Source organism: Macrobrachium rosenbergii, chromosome 55, assembly GCF_040412425.1.
Source record: "Macrobrachium rosenbergii isolate ZJJX-2024 chromosome 55, ASM4041242v1, whole genome shotgun sequence".
NCBI lineage: Eukaryota > Metazoa > Arthropoda > Malacostraca > Decapoda > Palaemonidae > Macrobrachium > Macrobrachium rosenbergii.
The window spans coordinates 79,952,419-79,971,947 of record NC_089795.1 but is presented as its reverse complement, the minus strand read 5'-3'; the positions used below and the strand labels follow the sequence as shown (position 1 = coordinate 79,971,947).

Sequence of the window (19,529 nt, the reverse complement as noted above, 5' to 3'; positions counted from 1 at the left end):
GGTAAAAATAAACCAGAGTAAAATTTCTCATCTAAAGAAAAATTTTGTTCTAGAGCACACTTACCATATTTAACAATAAAACAAAGCTAATACTTGATAAAACATATACCTGGAAAGTTAGCCTTTCGATATGCAATTAATGACAATTTAACCCTGGAAAGAGAGAGAGAGAGAGAGAGAGAGAGAGAGAGAGAGAGATGTTCCCACCTCCCAGAATTTCACTCCAACCTCGTTACCGTAATTGCATTTTACCCAACCGATGGCTTTACCATATGGTTCCCTAAATACGGCAACAGCGCTGGCCTCCGCCCTGGGGCCTGGCTATAAATGCCCGTCAATCAGTGCTTGACCAGCTAACATCGCCACCGACACATAATAGCTTTTGGGAAAAAAAAAAAAAAAAATCATGGATCGGAAGAAAACCGCACTGAAAACGGACCAAGTCAAAGGTTCGTTCTTGAAGGGAGATTTATATTACACCAGACAAGCAATTCTAAAGTTACTATACAGTGTGGAGGAGCAAGTATTAGTACAATTTTTCTGCTCAAGCTAAAATAACTAGATTTTCTCGACACTGAGTTTGGGGTCATTTAATACAGACGAATTCTTGAAAATTAAAGCACCTTACCAAATCCACCGGCTTCACAGATACGTGACATACTAACTTTTTTGAATCTCCACTGACAAAAAGTAACGACGGGTATCTCTCAATTAATTTTTCATCTAACCCATTCAACATTTTCATGACAGAAAGTATCTAATATTCAAGAGATTTTGTCGCTAGCACAACCGTTTTCAAATACAATGCGGATTATCTATGATCATTTTACCTTCTATTTTCAAGCCAGGGGACACTTAACTAAACGTCCAAATATTTCCTCAAAAATCATCTGAACTTTTATTTGCTTTTCCTTTTATCGAATTATCTTAAACCAGGCTGTACCTTTCTGTCTGGCTGCGCTACAGGAATCTTGTTCATTTTGGTCCAGAAAAGAATGGACATGGTTTAGCCGACAATTCACTAACCAAAACCATGAAACAAATACCACATTCATTTATATAACTATGGATTTTTAATAAACCGAATGCCTTCAATAACGCCGACTGAATCATTTTGATCTAAACAATGCGCAACAGTTTAAACATGGTATCACCGTAGTGGACCTTATAATATGATAAAGGAATTTGTGAATGAAATAATCGACAGTTTTTGTCATAAAACCTTGCTATAGAAATAGTTGTGACGGCTGGCTGCTAATATTACAGCGAAAGGCAGTTTTTAAAGATCTCTGCAAATCTAGTTTACAAAGCCTTATTTGCACACACTGCAATTATTAGAAAACATTTGATAATATCTAACAGTTGTCCCAAACTCTTATGGGTGCATGGCCGGTTGGTTTGGATTAAGCTCACCTTAAAAACCAACGCGTTCCCCTGTCCAAAGATGTAAGCGGTAAGATATAAAGAGGAACAAAAAGTCTGGTGTGACCTTCAACCTAAACCTCCAAATACAATGATATGCAGTTTTGTGACAATCATTTTATGACCTATAGTCGAGCATGTGCGGTACATATCAAAGAAAATTGTAAGCAGAAGTTTCAAGTTGAATTTCCATTTATGCACCATCTCGAACACAAAAGAAACTTATCATGGGATGAAAGAACAAGACATTAATGCTTTGTTTACGAATGGAAAGTACTCGCACATAATCACGAAATTTCCCGCTGTAAAACTCTTATAATCTGGTATTATTAGCAAAGAGTAAATGCTCTAAAAAAAACATTCTCAGAGTTCCCTAAACTATAATAGTAGCATGAGGAGACATGGTAGAACCTACCATACCACTAATAAATTTCGTAGAATACTGGATCATTTCTCTTTGCTAAAACACTGTTCAAGTGAAAAGACGTTGATAAAAAAAAGTCATTCATTGCCAACATTCTGTATTTAATTCGATGAACAAAAATACGTCTGATACTCTGCTTCACATTTTGTTGGCAAATAAGCCATGTTATGAAAAATGGTATAATGGGAGGGAGACTTTTGTAATACCCTTACTGTAATAGTGCTTTATTTACAGTGCTTTCAAGTACTTTATTTGAAGTCCTATCCATATTTATCTCCTAATTACATGCCTTGATACACTGTAGAAAACCTGGTTATTATAGACATAGTAATATTAGTTAGATGATATTCTCAATACTGGTAACACAATAATAGAATGAAAAACGGCTCAAGAAAACAGGTTTATCTGACGAAACTTTTCAACAAGGTTTTTAGTAAGCTTGTTAATTTATGTTTATATACGTAATACATATGTGCTGCTAAAAATGTAGAGATTTTTTTTAGATAACATTTTATTCATACAGGAGAATGTTTAATCTGGCATTAGTACACTTTAATAAAAGGGGAAAACAACTAATTTTAGAGAGAATTTTATGATACCGCTCGAAATAATCTATTATTTTTATAATAAAATTATCACTGCGACCTTGGTGCCTCTTAATAAAATAAAATCAGTGGATTAAATAACACAGGGCCGTCCAAGTTGTTTAGTTTGAGGGCCAATCTTGAAGAAACAAAAAGTCATGTGGGCCACCTGTGTGTATGTATGTATATATGTGTTGTGTATACATGTATATATATGATGTAACACACAACAGATGCCAGTGAAACTTTTGTTTGTAGATACTGATTTTGCAAGGAATATTTCTTTTATTCAAGATAAGCGTTAAATCTAATTTCTATGATATAAACAAGATAAATATACTTTTACTCATTTTTCTCTAGCGGGTCACTTTCAAAATCAAACGGGCCACTTTTGGCCCAAGGGCATGGCGTTGGACGGCCCTGATTAACATAAGCAAACAAGATAATCTTATTATGAGAAATCTGTTGTGAACGGGGAGTAAAATTACCCTAGACTTTCACGACTTTCATTGTCTTCTTTCTCTCATAAGTATCTAATTATTCTAATTACTATACAGCAAGCCATTCCTTTTCTTTATTGTATTCCACTAAATTTTTATATACAAGAGGAAATTATTGTCCCACCTCTCCTTTATCCAGGCGAACGGAAGTTCATTAAATTAAAAAGGTACCTTTTAAAAAAAAAATTAGGTTTCTTAAATTGTACATTTGACAAATTGATAAAAAAAAAAAAACAATCAACTCTGAATCTCAGACCTCTTACCTTACAGGAAAACATAAAAACTAAAACGATTAATATTAATTTTATTATAAAAATACAACAATCAAACATTATCAACAGCTGAAATATTATCAATTAGTATTATCATCATCTTTGGCTTGAAGAGACTACAGTGAGTGCTAACATTATACAAACGGGATTCTAAGGCAGCACAGAATCGTATAGCTGAGTATACTTTCGAGTACCTCTGAGAATCCCTTCACTAATGTCTAATATTTTAATAGGAAAAAATCCTGTTAGAACGTTATTCATGACGATTAAATAATATATAAATTACAATAAATTCACTACGACTTAAATATTCCCGCACTACGGGACAAACCGACGGGACGTGAGTCATGTCAATACTGTACATAGTTAAGTTTCAAATGAATACTTACGGTAGTATTAAATAAGTATACAAGCCTGAAATGGGGTGAGAACAGAGACATTCAGTTGAATTCGTAATGATGAAGTGTGAGGAATGATGAATATATTTTTATCATTTCCTATTGCCAACAATGTTCCTTGCAAACAGGAGGTAGTATTCCCACTTTCCATTCCTATAAACATAATTTGAAAACAGGTGATTTCCAATTTTTATTAAAAACCTTAAACAAAGAACAGGAATTTCAAATTTTAATTTTCAAAAACTTGGTAATAGAAGGGGTACTGGCAAATACCCTTACCCAAAAGTTGATTAGAAACCAGAGGTTTTCAAAGTACACTTCCAAAAAATTGAATTAAAAATAGAAAGGGTCCTTCCAATTTCCATTTCCATAAACTTGACTCCAAACTAGAGGGATGGGGCGAGAGATTTCCAAATTCCATTTAGAAAAGGAAATAAAGTTTAAAAAGACATTAAGGTGAAAATTAAATGATGCTGGAGGTAGACTTAGAAATATATTCTTTTTCTGTCGTGAGGGGGAATGGGAAAGTAATGTCCACGAGATTGATAAATGCGTCTTTGACGGGGTGGGAGGTTGGGGTGGTGAGGCGCTCCTGAAATTTCTGAAAGGAACTGAGGGTAAATTGAAGGATAGACAAGACGGGTTCCTCTGACTGCTCTTCGACCACTCAAAGAAACGTTTTGGTTCTTCGGTAAATTTCCGGGGAATCTGGAAAGAGGAAACAAGGTTTGTTAATTTTGAGGTCATGGCAACACTTATGATAATTATTTAATAAATATGTCCGTAAGGGAGAAACAGTGACTGTAATTGATCTCAGTTGTTGGTTTTATTATTAATATCATGTTGGGATTAATAATATCAATTAGTGAATGCTTGATATAAATACAACGTTCGATGGGGATTTCACATTCATTAATAAATGTCGAATATTCTTAATTTGGAGTCTTATTCCGCCAATTTTATATTAACTATATCATTTTGCAATAAAAACCAAATCCAATAACAGTAATAATAATGAAAAAGGTAACATTTTATTAATATCATAAAATATATTCACGCTATACACATTTGAAAATGAACATTCATACTGTTATTTACAAAAACACATTCACAGACATATGTACAAATATATTACATACATATATTTACATATATAAATATGTAATATATGTGTGTGTATATATATGTATATATATATATATATATATATATATATATATATATATATATATATATATATATATATATATATATATATATATATATATATATATATATATGCACACTGTGCGCCACACGCCACGTACAAACAAACTAAATCTATATTTTTAAAAGGAAATCAAAAAGCTATGGTTAAAATAATACTAACACCATAATCGCCAATATAATAACAATAACACTATTTATCATACAATAACAGTAATAATAATAATATTAGTAAATTTTCACAAACACCTTGCATCCATTCAAATACTGAAATAATAAAAAGTTTAGGAACATATCTACGTATACTTCATACGAACGATTTTAAATAGTTTTTTTTTTCGGCTTGATGCTATTCACCAATATTCTTTAAATGTAAATGTATATTTATCTATTATCATTTCAACTATTTTTCTTGAGTTCATGATCGTTCTACACAATAAATTTTTTTTTTTGGGCAATGCACGAACTTCACTCACATGATTCTCTCTCTCTCTCTCTCTCTCTCTCTCTCTCTCTCTCTCTCTCTCTCTCTCTCTCTCTGGCACACACACAAACAAAGATTATTCTCAATAAATCGATTAACCACGACATGAGATAACTTCCTATATTGACATTCTCTCTCTCTCTCTCTCTCTCTCTCTCTCTCTCTCTCTCTCTCTCTCTCTCTCTCTCTCTTTAAGCCATTCCAAAAGCACATGTAATGTCTCTTACCTTTAACTAACTAGATCCTAGCCGAGGCTGTCTATCCCATGAACTGAACGACGACTGTACAAGTGTGGAACTACGGACACATTTGCAGAGAATGGGCGGACTTGTTGAGGGCGTGGACGACGACAACTGGGGGATACAAAACTCTGGCGGCCCAAAGAGGACTATGTTAAAATCTTGTTGCCGCCCGGACGGGGTGAGGATGAACTTGAGGATGAAGGAATAGTGTTATAATTAAATTAGCTGGGTCTACCCCCAACGACGGTTACCGGACGGTGGAGGTCCTGTCGACGGCTGCTCGTTCCGCTCATCTGCGCCAGCAGGGAATATCTGTAGGCGTCGTAGTGAGCAGTCGATGAAAGGCCACTGAGTCCTGCTAAAAGGGAGCGGGGCGGGGTGCCAGAGTGGCTGTCTGACAGAATATGGTCAACGCTGAAGGAGGAATTGGGTGCTTGACCGCCAGCAGATGCAGGGCTCAGGGCTGTAGGCTTCGGTAGGCAAGAAGGCGGCGCTGGACCTGTGTGAGGCGCTGACGGAGGCCCGGTAGGAGCTAAGGGGGTTGTGGGTAGCATACCAGGGTAGTAGGAGGTAGGGTAACTACGGTACAAAGCTGCAGCTGCTGCTGCTTGCTGGTATAAAGGGGAGGTTGCAAGTCCTCCGGATAAAGCCCCTGGGAGGGACCCAAGAGGGCCTCCTAGGCCTGCTGCTGCGGCAGCAGCAGCGTAAGGGGCCAGTCCCAGGGGTGAGTAGCATCCAAATCTTCCCAGGAGTGATTGTTTGAAAGCAGCCAAGCGATTTCTCGAGGCAGTGGTCGAACGGCGACGGAGTTTACCAGTTGTGCTTCCAATGAAAACCTCTTCAGCAGATGGGTCCAGCATCCAGTAATTACCTTTGCCTGGGTCGTCGTAATGTCTGGGTACCTTGACGAAACACTTATTGAGACTGAGGTTGTGCCTGATGGAGTTCTGCCAGCCCTGTTTGTTCTCGCGGTAGTAAGGGAAGTTCTTCATGATGAACTCGTAGATGCCACTGAGGGTGAGGCGCTTCTCCGGAGATGACCGAATGGCCATCATGATGAGGGCGTTGTAACTGTAGTGGGGTTTCTCGTTCTTCTTCTTCTCCTCGCCTTCCTTCTTCGGTTCTTTCTCTTCCTTCTCGGGAGGCTCCTCTGTTTCCGAGTCCGACATGACCCCAGCCAAGGGGCTGGTCGCCGCTGTCACGTCGATGTCCTCGCCGTCATCCTCGACTGCGGCTGTCATTTCGAAATCCTGAAGATCGATGTTGTCCTTCGCGGACGTTTCCCTGGTCTCCTCTGGCACTTCATTAATGACAGCCTCCGACAGGAGAGAACTGATGGAAAAGGAATGCTTGAGAGGCGTTCCACTGCTATACATCCTGTCGGTTCCGCAACCTAAATTCACCATTCTACTTCGAACACAAATGTTTACTCTTATCAATCTGTATAGCTAGAACCAAGATGATTGTCAACAAACGTATGTACCAATTCACACACACATTCTACGACGTTCTTGGCTAGACTGATGTCTCATACCTGTAGATTCTTCAATTTACATGCTTTACTCCACCTACTTGCGTGACAGTGAGCCAATCAGTAATCGACATGTCCAAAGGCTCCGCCCCATCCCACCGCTTGATTGTGAATGGCGGGAGATATTCGGGAGGTGGAGCATCATGTGTTACGAGATTTTCCCATACCAACATCTCAATACACCTCAATACAATTCGATCATAATGTAAATAATCCCTCATTCACAATCTCCCAACAATGGAGTGTCACCATTTAATTCCCCACAGCTGTTTTTACCAAAATCATCTTAAGAAATTTTAAATCTAGGGATATAATGATGCAAAAAGCACATATGGCAACGCCAGCATCAACTCCCACCTAGGACTGTCGACAAATACCTTTTCATTTCACGTGAAAATAGCGAAGAAAGGTATTTTCACACCTCTCCCACGAACTGTCAGGCTTGGTGGCCGGATTACAGAACAAAGACGCCGACGACTGGAAACCACACACGCACCCGGCCGGCGTACGGTTGTTAACCATTTAATTTGGCGTATCCGGTCCGGGCACAAGGCGTTATCATCACAGAGGGATTAAATAGTTAGTCAGGGTGTCTAATTATCAATGATCACTGTGCCAATAATCCTGTGAAATGGAACTGAACACATTAAATATGACCAAACTGAGAATAGTATTATCATTCCTATATGGCGGTACCAACGTAAATTCTATAACATATACAACATTGCTATGATTATTACGTGACAAGCATCAACTAAATTTTCATACTGCTTACACTGTTCTATTCAGATAACGTTACAAATGAGCATTTTCAAGGAATTAAGATAAGCAATGCCCTGCTTAATGCTCCAAACTTTGCTGTTTTTCTCTTTTTACAAAATAAATAAACAAATAAAATAATTAATAAATGCATTCGTTTTCTGAACCAAGCGTTCATCCTCAGTGCGGTAATTAAAATAATGAATGTGGCAGTGACCACCGCCTTACTTTTTCTATATCAAGCCTGTATGAGATGAAAAAGCTGAATAAAAAAAAAATAGTTGAACAAGCTATACATACAACAGGATTCATTTTATTCATATTCCCAGACTTCTGAATTCCTTTTATTCCTTGACTATTATTTAAAATCATTAAGACCTTTCAAAAAGGCAAAGTGAATGTAATGGAACCAGATTACAAATTATAACAAATTTTTTTGTTTTTTGTGTTCGTTTTTAGGGTCACTACCGCTCTCACCTGTTCATAAACGGAAAGTTATATGGACTTGTATGTATAAACGTCAAAACATGAAAAGTTTTGCGTTGCTTATCCATAATATTAAAGCGACACATTGAAAGGAATCTTGTTTGTAATTACAATATGTAGTCTATAGCCTGTCTGCGATTAAGATAAAGAATAATATCTTCATTATTTATGTGTGTGCGCGCATATGATTAATTTCGGTATCTGGTGTATCAGTATCTTTGTTAGAAAGCACTCTCGCAAGCTAAAATTCTCAAGTTCAATATAAGCGAAAAGTAAAAAAAAAAAAAAACTTATTAATGTCTACAGTCACATTACTGTTAAAACCGCAAAAAAACCAAGAAAATCGCGTTCGCATTCAGTAATTTTCCCCATATAGAACACCTTAGAAATTCCGGTTGTCGATATAAGTTCAATTTAAACGTATTCATTTAACATTATACAGAACAGAATATAACTTACGAGGTAAATGCATAGCAGTTGTAACATACAGTTCATGAATAAATAATTAAAGAAATTGGAAAGAGCGTCCTAAGTGTGTTTGACGACAAAAAAAAAAAAAGCTCTTCTTAACTTTAATTTAGTGGTCCTCAATCAAAAACGAACTAAAACTCGGTATTTCCTAATGTAATACAGCAAGTAACATAAGCCTACGCAGTCTACCAGTAGCCTATTTACCAAACATCTACAGATTATGAAGCCTACGCAAAAATAAGGACCATTTTCCAGTGACCCTCTCTCTCTCTCTCTCTCTCTCTCTCTCTCTCTCTCTCTCTCTCTCTCTCTCTCTCACTAGTTTTGCATAAGCAAAAATAAATTCAGTAAGTAGCATCTCTCTCTCTCTCTCTTTCTCTCTCTCTCTCTCTCTCTCGCTAGAGTTTTGCATTAGGCAAAAATATATCCAGTAAGTAGCATCTCTCTTTCTCTCTCTCTCTCTTGCTAGAGTTTTGCATTAGGCAAAATATATTCAGTAACTAGCAACTCTCTCTCTCTCTCTCTCTCTCTCTCTCCTCTCTCTCTCTCTCTTTTTGCTAGAGTTTTGCATTAGGCAAAAATATATTCATTAAGTAGCACCCCTCTCTCTCTCTCCCTCTCTCTCTCTCTCTCTCTCTCTCTCTCTCTCTCTCTCTCTCTCTCTCTCTCTCTCCCCGCGTGCCGATATCAAATCAATACGAAAAATATAGCAATGAAATAAATAAAACTCATGAATAAAACTTAGTTACACACGTGCATTAGAGTTTCTGTAATTCTGCCCTAAAGCACCAACTATGTTGGTGTATTTTTCCTCTTTGTAATGGCGAGCGATGATGATGATGATAGGAATGAGGGAAGAACGATAAAGGCGTAAGAAGGGTGATGGGTTTGTGGGGGGAAGCTACCACATAATAGGAAGACGTGATCCGTGATGGGCGTCCGCAGATTAATTTTAGGGGAGGAGGAGGGAGGTTTGAGGTGGGAGAGGAGAGGCAGTGACACAATGGTGAAGGAATGGGACAGAAATGGAATGGAAGTAGAAAACCAAAACAGGCAAAAAAAAAAAAAGTACGGGACTATTAACAGCTGGGATAGTAATAACAGTAGTTGTATTACTGTAGTAGTAATAGCAGTATAGTAGAAAAAAAGTGGGGAGCTTAGGTCACTGAAACGGGAAAGGTTTGCTATAACAATAACGGCAAATTAATACTAATAAATGCACTAATATGACTAAACACACGCGCGCACAGAACAGTTCAAAACGGGCGAAATACCAAACACTAAAAGCGTTTGGCATTAGGAATGAAAATTCGATTACGGAGAAGCATTTTTACTTATTCATTATCTTTTGGGATGTCACTCTTTTTCATGGAAAAATACGTGAAAAAACGTGACATCCCAAAAGAAAATGAATAAGTAAGATTGTACTTGGTTTTAGACCCCACTCTTTATCCTTTTCTTGGATTCGATAACTGTCAATGTTGCCACTCCATATTAGGGAAACCAGTCAATCACGCACCATCCTGCTTCACCAGTCTTACAATAAAAAGGATTGCAAATTTGAGCCGCTGATCTGAATATCAGTAAACGGATTGGTCAGTGATAGTTGAACTAATAAAGATACAGACATACCAAACACCGAAATTAAACACGCACATGCACACAAAGCTACAAATGTCCTTTAATAACCAGTACCCTCTACCTTGGAAATTATATATTCTCATATACGTTAACCAAGGAAGAGTGAATTGGATATTAAAGGACATTTGTAGCTCAATGCTTGTATACGAATCACGGTGATGTGATAAAATTCTTATATAATATATATGCAGTATATATGTGTATATATACAGATATATGTATATAGTATATATATATATATATATATATATATATATATATATATATATATATATATATATATATATATATATATATATATATATATATATATATATATATAATAAAAAAGGTCAAACCATTTTTATATTCATTGATATACAAGGTTTATTTCAACCTTACACTAGGTCCACTGCAGTAGAGCACTTAATCCTACGAATAAATTTCTTTCTCATATCGGTATCGAAACCAAGCCATCTCAAGTGAGAAACAAGGGTTCGATCCAGGAGTGAGGTAGAAATTTATTGCTAAATTTCGCACTTTTTTGTAAATTTATTCCCAATAAAATTCGTGTTAGACGACGAATCGCCAGTAAGGAAAAATACAGCACTCACGCAAAACTGCTTTCGCTCATCACATCACGCATAAAAACGCACGAAATTTTAATACTGAATGATATAAAATACTAAATTATGAAAACGAAAGGCTTTGTAAAAACAAAATTTAAATTATGTGAATGCATAATATCCAGCCACCTCAAATTTTGTATCGGTCTCCATTCATATCATATTTAATATAAGGAGATGTTCTTCGCTTAAGAATTATAAGATAATCATTGAAATATGCAAGTAAATCATGGTACATCATCAAAACAAAGTCAAAAGTTGCTTTCAGCTTTTATTAAAAAGTAATGAATATCGTATTAACAGATCTCAAATACTGGAATATTTGAATATATTACTCGAATTGTTTTCAATGCATGAATTCACAGGCCAGCAGCTAATGAACTGTGATTTAGAAACATTACCGGTTTGGCTGATAATTTTTGATATTTCTTTTTTTTATGTAAAAAAATGCAAAATTAACACCCGCTTTGCGTTACATACGCATCACTGAGAAAAAAGGTTACTTAGGTGGAAAACTAATTAACCACAAATATAAACAGAATAATCCTTTACCAAATAAAATGTAAAATGGGAGAATCATGCAAATTCGCATTCGATGAATTAATAAAAAGCATAACACAAACGTACGTCTGTCAGTATGGTAAAAAACAGTCGTATCCAATTCCACCTCCCTACAACCACCCAGGGGCACCAATCCCGCACGAAAAACCGGGCCAAAGCAGAGTAATCCCTGCAAATCATTTTTCAATTGGGCCCGAGCCCCCTGCGGACAGTTGGAGATTAGCAGCGGCGAGCCTTCCAGACCGCAAGACCATTTACAGACCAATAAGACCATTACCGGCCCGCCGAGAGGCGACCGATGCATATTGAGGAGAAGAATTGAAAAATGGATGAAGCCGGTGATAAAGCGTAGGGGGAGAGGAGACGCGTCCACAAACACCGTCTATCCCCGACGAAAAATAAGCCAAATCACCGGCTAATTTTTAGGGTGGGAGGAGGAGGGGGAGGAGGGGGGGAGGGGGCTGACGATTTAAATGATGTTTTAATCGATGCACAGGCCGTGACCTTCTGTCGTTGGATTAGCACCTCCGCTGGGGTCAATACAGGTCGGCTTCGTCAGGCGTCAGGGACGCCAGCGTAGGGAGCCACCGAGCAGGGCTCAAGAATCGTTTTGATGACTTTTTAAATGTTTTCTGCCGTTTCCAGAATTACCTGCCGATGGGTGAGACGGCGTGTGAGGTATGAGCTAAGAAGAGGAATAGTTTTAAACTCATAAAAAGTTGATTAAATCTCAGTACTTCATAAACTAAGTATAAAAAAGAAGAAACTGAAATTGAATGAGCACAATAAACCAGACATATCTTTTAAAAAACCCATAGTGTTTTATTTTATGAATTTACTTCTTCTATACAAAATAATTAATTTTAAAAGCATGAAAACTGCACAAGAACCGTCATTTATAGTCTTGGCCATTACAATGATTTCAAAGAAAAGTTGTTCACATATATATTATATATAAGTAATATGTGTGTGTATATATATATATATATATATATATATATATATATATATATATATATATATATACATATATATTACAGTTGAAATTAAAGTCCTCGTGGGCCTCTGTATATAGGCTCTATATACACGGGTAAAAAAATTGAGTTGACTAGTGAGATATAATTGTTCATAATTATCTAAGAATTTTAATTTTCATACAAATACAAAGGCCAATGGAAAGGAAAAACCAATACCTAGTTTGAAAATGCGGGGCTCTACCAACGTAAAAAAAGTTAACTCTTGCGTTTTGAAAGATGCGACCTAAGAGCATCAGAAAAACAGGAAGGAATGAGAGAATTCCAAATAGAATGAAAATACTATTTTCGAACTGAACAGTCCAAGACTGCCGTTAAAGGTCTTTTTGCAGTTGCAATTACGCTTTTATTCGGCACCAGAATAATGGCCGATATAGCACTCCCTGAGAAACAGGGCGGTTGGCACCAATGAAAATGCCCGGGAGACGAAAAAAAAAAGACACGACACCTAAAAATGATAAACCCAATATAAAACCTTATTAACAGGGATAAAGCAGCAACACATATATCAAAACAAAATAGATTTTGCAGTAATCTGAAAAAACTGGTGACTGAAGGAAAAAATGTTTTCATAAGTTGACTGAAGGACAAGATATTTTCACAGAGAATAAAAAAATTGGATAAGAAAGCAGCTACAGAAATATAAAATAAAAATTGGACTTGAATGCAGCGAACCTATAAGTAAGTTGTATGGATATTTTTTTTACTCTGGTATCATCTAAAGACCACAGTTGAAACACAATACAGCAGCTATGCGAGTTAGAGTGTGTACGGCAGGGGACGGCTGAAAGGCGAAAAGAAAGTAGATAAGGCAGTAGACGGAGTCTATAGTAAAACAATAAAAAGGAATGAGTAAGTAGGGTTTGAATAATACAGTATATTTTGGCCTAAGTGGTACAGCCTTTTTTTGCGGTGCTATTGAAGTTGTTTACTATTCTTATTATTATTATTATTATTATTATTATTATTATTATTATTATTATTATTATTATTATTATTAGTAGTAGTAGTAGTAGTAGTAGTAGTAGTAGTAGTAGTAGTAGTAGTAGTAGTAGTAGTAGTAGTAGTAATGTAAAATGAATAATATTTTTGGCCTAAGTGATACAGCCTTTTTGCGGTGTTGAAGTTGTTTACATTATATATTATTATTATTATTATTATTATTATTATTATTATTATTACTATTAAAACGCTGTGTTAACAAATCTTATATAGTGTCTTTTCTTCACTCCTTATGATTCCTCAATGTTAGTACATCCTTCAGGCCTTTCAACTCGGATAAGACACTATATAGATAAATTCAGGCTTCCGAAACAGAAAAGGGAGGGTCCATTTTCAAATAAAAGAGAAAAACTACAAAGAGGGTTTCCAGTCAGCGCGAAACATGAGAAAGGCAGAGTCTCAAACGCGAGAGTGCTTCTGCAAGGTAGAGGTGAGATATTTATAACTATTACTGCCTCACTATTAACACTGTCGCTACTAAGAACCAATTTTAACCTTTAGAGAAGCACCAATAGAAATAACAAGGGATCTACCGTCGGTTATGTAAAAGTACGAAAATATTACATTTTTTAAATTATCCCATTTGAGTTCTCAAGCCTTGTCAGAAACAAGATTTAAATAAGAAGTTTTAAACACAGTTTACAAACTCTCCTAAATATACATACTGTACATATATATACATATATATAAATATATGTATATATATATAATATATGTATATATATATATATATATATATATATATATATATATATATATATATAATATAATACATATACACACACGCAACACACACACACACACATATATATATATATATATATATATATATATATATATATATATATATATATATATATATATATATATATATATATATATATATATATATAATATATAAATTTGTTGGCATGTAATATAAAGAAAAACGTCGATTTCCATCCACAATCTTCAATCATATTTATCCAGTAAATTGATTTACACTAATTATGAATGCATGAAACGAAAACATTTCAAGACAGGTTAGATGAGCATCAATTATGCTTTAAAGGAAAGCTATCAGAAAATTCAAACATTCCACGAATGTTTATAGTTATTTCTAAATCTTTAAATCATTCACTGTTTCAGTTTCGGTAAATTATTCCTTACATTTCATGCTTTCATTCATCGCTTCAGGCCTGCTACGAAAATTCCCACTATCCTGTAGTCGTTTTATATATTAATTGTCGAATAATTCTCATAAACTGAGATTTTCCATTACTTTAAATTATTTTACCAACTTCTCACTTGATTATTTCTGTCTAATAAAATCTTGCAAAAGTTATCATATGATAATCATGCACCTTTTACCTGAAAGTTACCCCGTAATTCTAACCTTTCCTCATTTTTCGTTGTTAAATGTACAGTAGACTCTTAAAAAAAAACTAAGGATTACATAGAGATCGTAGTGCAGCCCAAAACCAGCAGGTGGGTCTGCATGTCATAATATAATATCTTCCCTTAAACTGTACATCATTTTCATTCTCTCCCTGTATTACTTCTATATTATTCCACTTGTCCCGGCAACTGGCTCTATTCTATTCCGCATAGGTATACAAGTTCTGCCAAAGATATATATGGCTTAAATTTATTTCTCTCCGCTGTTCATTTCGGCACTAAAAAAAATCTTTTTAATTAAAAAAAAGAGAACAAGACAAAAGTCTCAAAGCAACCTTGGCATAACCTTGGGACGTAATACAACGGCCGTCAGCGTGTCTCTACGCTAAACTTTATGTTGAAAGAGTCGTTTCAAAGACGTACGAAGGACTTCCCAAGTGAGGGGAAAGGGGGCGGGGAATGCGAAGTTTTAAGGATTCCTTTTGGAGACCCACTTCGGCCCTCGCTGGGGCTTCGCTGAAGGGGAACAACCTCATGATAACCTGCTTATTGTTTACCGCCTCCAAGGGAGTTTTGCTGTTCTGCACTACCTCTGGGTATCTGTAGACAACCTGGGTATAGCAATAGAAAGCGAATGAAGATCGGGGCATTGGTAATTTAATTTAGAGGTCACGCGCTCGTTCGGGCACATATATAAAGAAAGTTGAGAGAACCAAACCCTATTTTCATTTCAGCAGACAACAGGGGATTTGAGCTCCCCGCCAGGGATCATCTCGGTCAGCTTTGTGGGGCAAAGAAAACCCTTAATGTGTCGAGCCGATCAACTCGCCCGGGGCTTCACCTCTGACAAGGCGTTGCTAAAAACGAATCGACGTAAGGATTAACCCCTGATTAGGAACCAAGACAAGGAAGGGCGGTGATGGAGTTGATAGACCTCGCGTCATTCTGCTGCAACTCCCTCCGTCGCAAAAGGAAGATGGCCTGGAGGAGGAGGAGGAGGAGGAGGAGGAGGAGGAGGAGGAGGAGATAAGGAGGCAGAGGAGAACTCGCACTTGTTTTCTACCAAGATGTGAAGTTAGAAGTTTTCCCCCATCGCACAAGGTTTATGTAAGTGCCAAAGATTTTGGCGTATCTATTTGCAGAGTGATTTCGTTTTTCATTAAATTCATGAAATTACTTGAGCCTTTTTAATTTCACAACCCAAAAACAAAGCAAAAATTTTCAACTGTTAGCATTACCCCGAACAATAAATAAAGAAATCTGAATACTCATCTGATCGATTTAGTATTCTTAACATCATCATAATCACAAGCATCAATATTAGTCCATTTTATTTTAACTGCTACAGCTGCTGCCATAATTTTAACTGTTCACAATATTTATAAATTTCGATCAGGTTATCCAACTTTTTTTTTTTAACTTGGATCTCTCCATAAAAAGATTACGCTTTTTTAATTTTCAGAAAATATCCAGGTAGTCATAAAGACAAAATTAATATCTAAGAAGACGACTGGCCCAAAGAAAGTTCATTCTTGATATATAATTAATGAATATTTAACCCTAGAAAGACACAGACAGATCGACAGACAGGAAGACTTAACCGAGGATTGTAAATTGTAGAATTGAACAAAAAAACTGCCTACAGTATAAGAGGAGACAGTAATTTAAAATTGCAGATGATTTACAATTTAATAATTTTTATTTTTACCTCACGAGAACACTCAGAGCTGAGAGTATTTCAAATATATCAATTTAACTGCGATACCAACTGACAAATAACGGTGGTATGTAACCTTATAATCAGAATAATCATATTACATACTGATGAACAAGTATGATACATCATAACATTTACATGTAACACATATTCATGTTGTGAATATGTGCATAACATAAAACGTAAGGAAGTCACTAAAAAAAAAAGGCAACCAAAATTATCTTTACTCCACATTTAGCAATACTTCCTAAAGTGAGTTGCCGTAAGAATAAATCAAAATGAAGCACTGCGCTGGCGTGAATGAGAGACTTCATTATATATCATATGAACTTCGAAAATTATTTAGATCCTTCCTGTTTATTCTGTCTGTGGACAGTGACGTAGAACTTATTAAAACGTGTTTTTTTTGCTGAAAAATCTAAATAATTAATCTTTGGTAGCTTTTTATTTTACATAATATTTATTTGTTATTACTGTTATTGAAAATCGGAAAGGTTACTCTGGTAGTCAATGACTTTCAACCTATCATCATATTATGAGGACATCCAAAATTAGGACAATAACAGTTGACGAGAGAGAGAGAGAGAGAGAGAGAGAGAGAGAGAGAGAGAGAGAGAGAGAGAAGAGAGAGAGAGAGAGAGAAGCGACGATATCAAGTGATGCCCCATCTGGAGTTATAGTCATTGTGGACACAAAGTTTTCCTCTTCCATCACCATCATGTTATACCTCAGAGCAAAATGCCCATCGAGGGGACAATTCCTCTCCGCTTAAATGACTCCCAAGGGGCCCTTCGAAGAATATATACCAGCACTCCTCCATACCCATCTACCCACCGGGATAACCATCCCCCCATGCATCTAACAACCCCTTCATTAGTTCCACCTCCGCGGACAGTCGGTGCCCCGCGCACCCTCGAGTGACCTGACCTCCTCCCCCCTTTGTGTCACTGACCCTCACAGTCAGCCCTTTGACCGATTGGACCTTTAATTGGTTAATTGAAAAACTTCAATTACAAGTCGCAAACGGATGTTCGACGAGGAACTGGTAGCAGCCAGTCAGTGGAACCAACCAGTTACAGGGCGCGAGTCAGCACCAACGGTCGAAAATTCAAATTTCAATAGCACGTGGGTCGCTAACTATGTTGTCCGAGCCGTGTCATTAACAGGTACCTGTAATTAATGGTTATTGATCTCGAAATAATAATGAGAGGTCAGTAGTTTTTCGGAGTTTTCACGAGGATCTCCATAGAAACGAGTATCGGCTTTTCCATTTAATAAATCAGACAGCTGCCGTAAGCCAAGACCTTTAATCACTGTCATGTAAATATAATGAGTTAATAGACATTGTAATTATGAAGAATGGAGTGCAAATGGATAAATCCAAAAAAAAAAAAGGCCCATGTTCATGGCGATGAAGTACTGAAAATGCAGTTTATCATTCAATTTATCATTCAATGTACTGTACAGCAATATGGCACAGGCAACTGTTAATATAGGGCGAATACAAAATAAAGGTAATACCTAATGTCTATCTGAAAGTCACTCTAGTCTATATACTGTCTCTCAGACAGTTCGCTTCTTTAGTCTGTATTCTGTTTAAGAATTTTATTATTTTTTTCAGAAAATGTGACTGACTTGCTGACAAAATTACTTGCAAACAGAATATACTAAAAAAAAAGTGTTAACAAATTGGGTCAATTCCTGGAAGTTCATAAACAATTATTCTCTCTCTTCTCTCTCTTCAGTTGGGGAGGGAGGAGTGTGCAATCCTGATGGACTGTTTTTCTCAGAAGTCACCTCCTCTTTGGGTTAATGTGTTTTGGCTTAGATGAACAAAAAAACCTCTTGACAATCAATAATAAGACAGCGGCTTTTATCTATTTTATGATTATCAAACTGTATCTGGGAGTTCCGAAAAATCCCACAGGGGACGGGAAGAGGGAGGCTGAGGAGGACTAGCGATAGGGAAGTCTGAAGCCTTGAGAATCTATTTTCTATACAGCAGAGCTATATAGTGCTTTGGGATGCCTTAATTACGAGCATTTAAGTGACGGAAGTCTGTTTTTACACCTAATGATAAATGAGGTGTATAGCAACACCTTCGTTCAATAAAACATCTCTCTAATCTCTCTCTCTCTCTCTCTCACACACACACACACACACACACACACACACACACACACACACACATATATATATATATATATATATATATATATATATATATATATATATATATATATATATATATATATATATATATATATATATATATATATATATATATATATATATATATATATATATATATATATATATATATATATATATATATATATATATGTATGTATATATATATATATATATATATATATATATATATATATATATATATATATATATATATATATAAAATAAGAAGGCCCATAAAACACTATTTAAACGTTGAAACCATATATTTCAGAATATGGACAGGTGTATGTATATATATATATATATATATATATATATATATATATATATATATATATATATATATATATATATATATATATATATATATATATACATATATATATATATATATATATATAATACAAATGTGTATAAATATAAACTGCACACCAGATACATAATTCATTCGTAGATCAATATGGGAACAAAAAAGCGCTCCAGGAAGCGGGCCAAAAGTCACTTCTCCATATACGGTAGGTTCAGTCTCAGGTTTGTCGCTGATAAAGCGATATCCATGATCACTGACACTGACGCACATACACTGTATACAGTACATGTATGTATGTACGTACGTATGT

At 35.8% G+C, this 19,529-nt stretch overlaps 1 protein-coding gene across 1 annotated transcript; it reads right to left on the bottom strand.

The window, feature by feature from the left end:
• Positions 1 to 4,207: 4,207 nt before the first annotated feature.
• Positions 4,208 to 7,077, bottom strand: LOC136835487 (fork head domain transcription factor slp1-like). Its single transcript, XM_067099058.1, has 2 exons — positions 5,518 to 7,077; positions 4,208 to 4,308 (listed from the first exon to the last, which is right to left on the bottom strand). The coding sequence occupies exon 1, from the start codon at positions 6,936 to 6,938 to the stop codon at positions 5,754 to 5,756; it is 1,185 nt and encodes a 394-aa protein (XP_066955159.1). The 5' UTR covers positions 6,939 to 7,077; the 3' UTR covers positions 4,208 to 4,308; positions 5,518 to 5,753.
• Between the last annotated feature and the right edge of the window lie 12,452 nt (positions 7,078 to 19,529).

Coding starts and splice junctions, on each gene's coding strand:
- LOC136835487 (XM_067099058.1), bottom strand. CDS start 6,938: ATGGTGAATTTAGGTTGCGGAACCGACAGGATGTATAGCAGTGGAACG.